Raw genomic sequence first — 3,391 nt, forward strand, 5'->3', positions numbered from 1 at the left:
CTCACATGCTCTCAAAAAGGATTAAGGCTAGCAGTAAGGGTCTATGGTACCTGCATCGTTTTACATTGCATGGGGTTAGTAGCATAAATTGTTATATGAGTCCTTGAAGGTGCAAACAGTGAATTATGATAGTGGTTGAAAAGAAATCTAGAGATCAACATATTACCTCATTGGAGCCTTCCAAGTTGGGACATAAGGGACAGTTGAAGGTCTAATTTGTTTGAAGTTTGACAAACATTGGGAGAAGAAGTACAATCAAATGCAGTGGATAAATTTAAGGTTGGAAAACGTCATTGGGGTAAACTACATTGTGCTTAAGGCACAATTGTTAAGTTTTTGATCCTGGGGACAAGGATCTTTTCATGGAGGGGGTATTGTCATGATCATGAGAGATATAGAAATCGGAGAAGATGGAGGACTGCCAGCAGTGAAGAAGTTATGCCAACAGCACCTGCAAGGGAATCTATCTGTTAGAGACAGTTGTATTGCCAGCTGATAAATAGGTTGGTACAATGTAAATATAAACAATGTACTAGGTTAGGTTGAGGCATGATATGATTGAATGAATTCACAGTTTTCTTGAATCCCTTTTCTTCTCTTCTTGAATCTCTATTCCTCTATTCCTTCGATTATTCTTCTTCTCTCGCAGGGTCATAACATTGACTTAATTTAAATAAAATTCAAGTTAACTCGATCAACTCAAATAATTCATTTCTCAAGTGCATCCGTTAAAGGATTGCTAGGCCAGTTGAGATTAGACCACTAACAGCCTACTATACATCAATAACCACGAATTAGTGGCTTGAAACAATTAAAATCATCGAAGAAAGAAGAGAAAAAAGATTAATTTGCACCATTATCATTAAACTTGTAGTGGGGTAGGGTGCATAAAATTTTGTTAAATAACCGGATAACACAACAGTAACTGACTTGCCAAGCTTAAGCCATATCGACTACAAAAATTATTCAGGCTATCGAGTTAATCAGTGATTCTCAGCTTCAAAAACTTCATCGAAAACAAGAAAAATATGCATCTATAATGGCCGCAATCCAATCGTGCAAACGATGATAAAAAGCATACAAATACATGAAAATCCCTGAAATGCCTTCCACTAAATGATTACCCATTAGGGGTAGTAACCGGTGAAAGTAAAACCCCTTCCCATTATTTCACCAGCGCAAAACCATGCAAAGCATTCCATTCCAAACAACGCAGCAATACCAGCATCTTCAACCTTCAGTTCTGACCTGTGCTTCCACAGGTTCTTGACGTAATCTAGCTCCTTCCAGAACGACTCAGTACGGCCAGGGATACTGCAAAGATTGCCCCAAAAGGAGTTATTCTGATATTACTCAGGAATCTGGTTCATCGAGTAAACCGCAATATATTTTTCTAATGACACAAGCATATAACAAGGAAACTGCCAATAAACACAGTAGTACTAGTAGCAGTTGTATGATTGACTCTTCGTAAGTCGTAACACACCAAATGATGAGTTCACAGGGATCATAAGCAATCAAGCACCTTGCAGTCTCATTTATAGGTTCTCATCAAATCGGTAGTTGACATATTTGCTAGTAAGCTCAAACTACAAGCTACATACACAGAGGGAGAGGAACAACACAATAACATTTTTCCGGGAATTCTCCCAGAAAATGGTTCATTCTTTCTCCCAGGCACAATATACAACCAGAAGACCATCTAAGTCTTGCAATTTCATCTAACAAGCCAATATATCCAATTCTCTATTAACAACCACAAGTTTTAGCAGATACTGGTAAAGCAACGAAAACATTAACTTTGCAATAGCAGGGGGCTGTGGACAGCTTTGAACTAAATGAAAATCATGTTACTACTGCATGATTTGACTTTACAGTTGAAATTCTTATAAAACAACCTCGTAATGGCCATCTCTATCAAAAAAAAAAAAAAAAAATTCATTCTTGCTTTATGTCTAAGAAATACTGCTAGAATCATTGATTGATGTTTAGACTAGTTATATCATATCTTTTACAACAGTTTCAAATTACTGTATTCATCAGTTAAATAGAGCAAATTTGAATAAGCCTTTTTTAAATTTTAGGCCTAAAATCTTGGAGCTCTACAACATACGTTTGACATGCAAAAACATTAATGTCTCAGTCTCATTCTTCCTTGCTCAAAACCGCTGGCACTAGAATAGAACCATAAACTTAGTCATCTACATTACCCGGAATTCATTTTCCATATAGCATGTGTGGCTAATATTTGGACATAGGTGCAGGTTATGATTCTCCCCATATATATATAACTCCCTCAGGTCCGGCTAACATTAATCGTCACAAGGGCCAACACACATGGAATCTTGTTTAAATGATAATGTAGGTGCAATACACAAAACATCCTAGCATACATTTAGTGGTCAATTTGATAGAGGCATATTCGGTAACTCGTTAATGAAATCAGAATATATGGCACATGGTGGAAGTGGCAACTAAGTTAATAAAAGTGAGGTGCTAAACAACACATTGCGCCTATTAATTTAACAGAACTTGTGGGTCTTCACGGCAGTAACCCATAAAACACAAAACCAGAGCCAAGAAACAAATACCTAGCAAGTCGAGTGAAGAACAGCTGCTTAGATAATTCGTTGCACTTCTCAACTGTCGGTGGCTCCTGAATGTATTGTTTGTTCTCCTCCAGCAACTGCTTGTAGTAAGCAGTTCCATTCCTGGCCAAAAACTTAGACGCTTGGCACGCCTTAGATTGCAATTGTTGCAATTTTGATGCCATAAAAATCTGCACCATATTGAAAACATAAATAATTGTTTTAAGAAACAGTATATGTTTTGCCCAAAATAACGGTGCAATCGAAAAGAATGCGGAAAAAAAAAATCAACATAAAAGGCAAAGGAAATTGAAAACAAAATCACTGTGGGTTGTGATCGATCTCTAAAATCAATAGATATGGGAATAAAAATATAAGAAAACAATGGGAGATGTTCTAAGATCAAGCAAATTGTAGATCTAAGCAAAGGAACTGAATCTTACCTTTGATGAGATAAAAGTGGAAGATGAAAGACGATAGAAGGTTGAAGGGTGGACTGCTCTAGGCTTATCACGCCGCTTTACCTTGGGAAGAACACCCGGCTTTTGGGATCAGTGGGCTAATGACCAGCCTGAACAAAGCAGGCTTAAAAATCGAAACAAATATGCTGCTTGCAAGGTCCAAACTTCATCAACAACCAATTAGCAACTAAAGAATGGGTTAGAATACGATTATAGATGGGTATTTGACCCCATTTTTTGGCGTAAAGTTTTTTTTTATAATATTAATATGTTTAGAGGTTCGGGTCAGATTGAGCTGATCCTTTTTTAATTATAAGATCAAATCGAATTGGATCTAAATTT

At 36.9% G+C, this 3,391-nt stretch overlaps 1 protein-coding gene across 1 annotated transcript; it reads right to left on the reverse strand.

The window, feature by feature from the left end:
* Positions 1-834: 834 nt before the first annotated feature.
* LOC120201323 lies at positions 835-3,113 on the reverse strand. Its single transcript, XM_039201952.1, has 3 exons — positions 3,032-3,113; positions 2,592-2,779; positions 835-1,314 (listed from the first exon to the last, which is right to left on the reverse strand). Exons 2-3 carry the CDS (start codon positions 2,771-2,773, stop codon positions 1,128-1,130), a joined length of 369 nt encoding a protein of 122 aa, XP_039057883.1. The 5' UTR covers positions 2,774-2,779; positions 3,032-3,113; the 3' UTR covers positions 835-1,127.
* Positions 3,114-3,391: the final 278 nt, after the last annotated feature.

This window comes from Hibiscus syriacus, unplaced genomic scaffold (assembly GCF_006381635.1).
Source record: "Hibiscus syriacus cultivar Baekdansim isolate YM2019G1 unplaced genomic scaffold, ASM638163v2 tig00007179_pilon, whole genome shotgun sequence".
NCBI classification, from domain to species: domain Eukaryota; kingdom Viridiplantae; phylum Streptophyta; class Magnoliopsida; order Malvales; family Malvaceae; genus Hibiscus; species Hibiscus syriacus.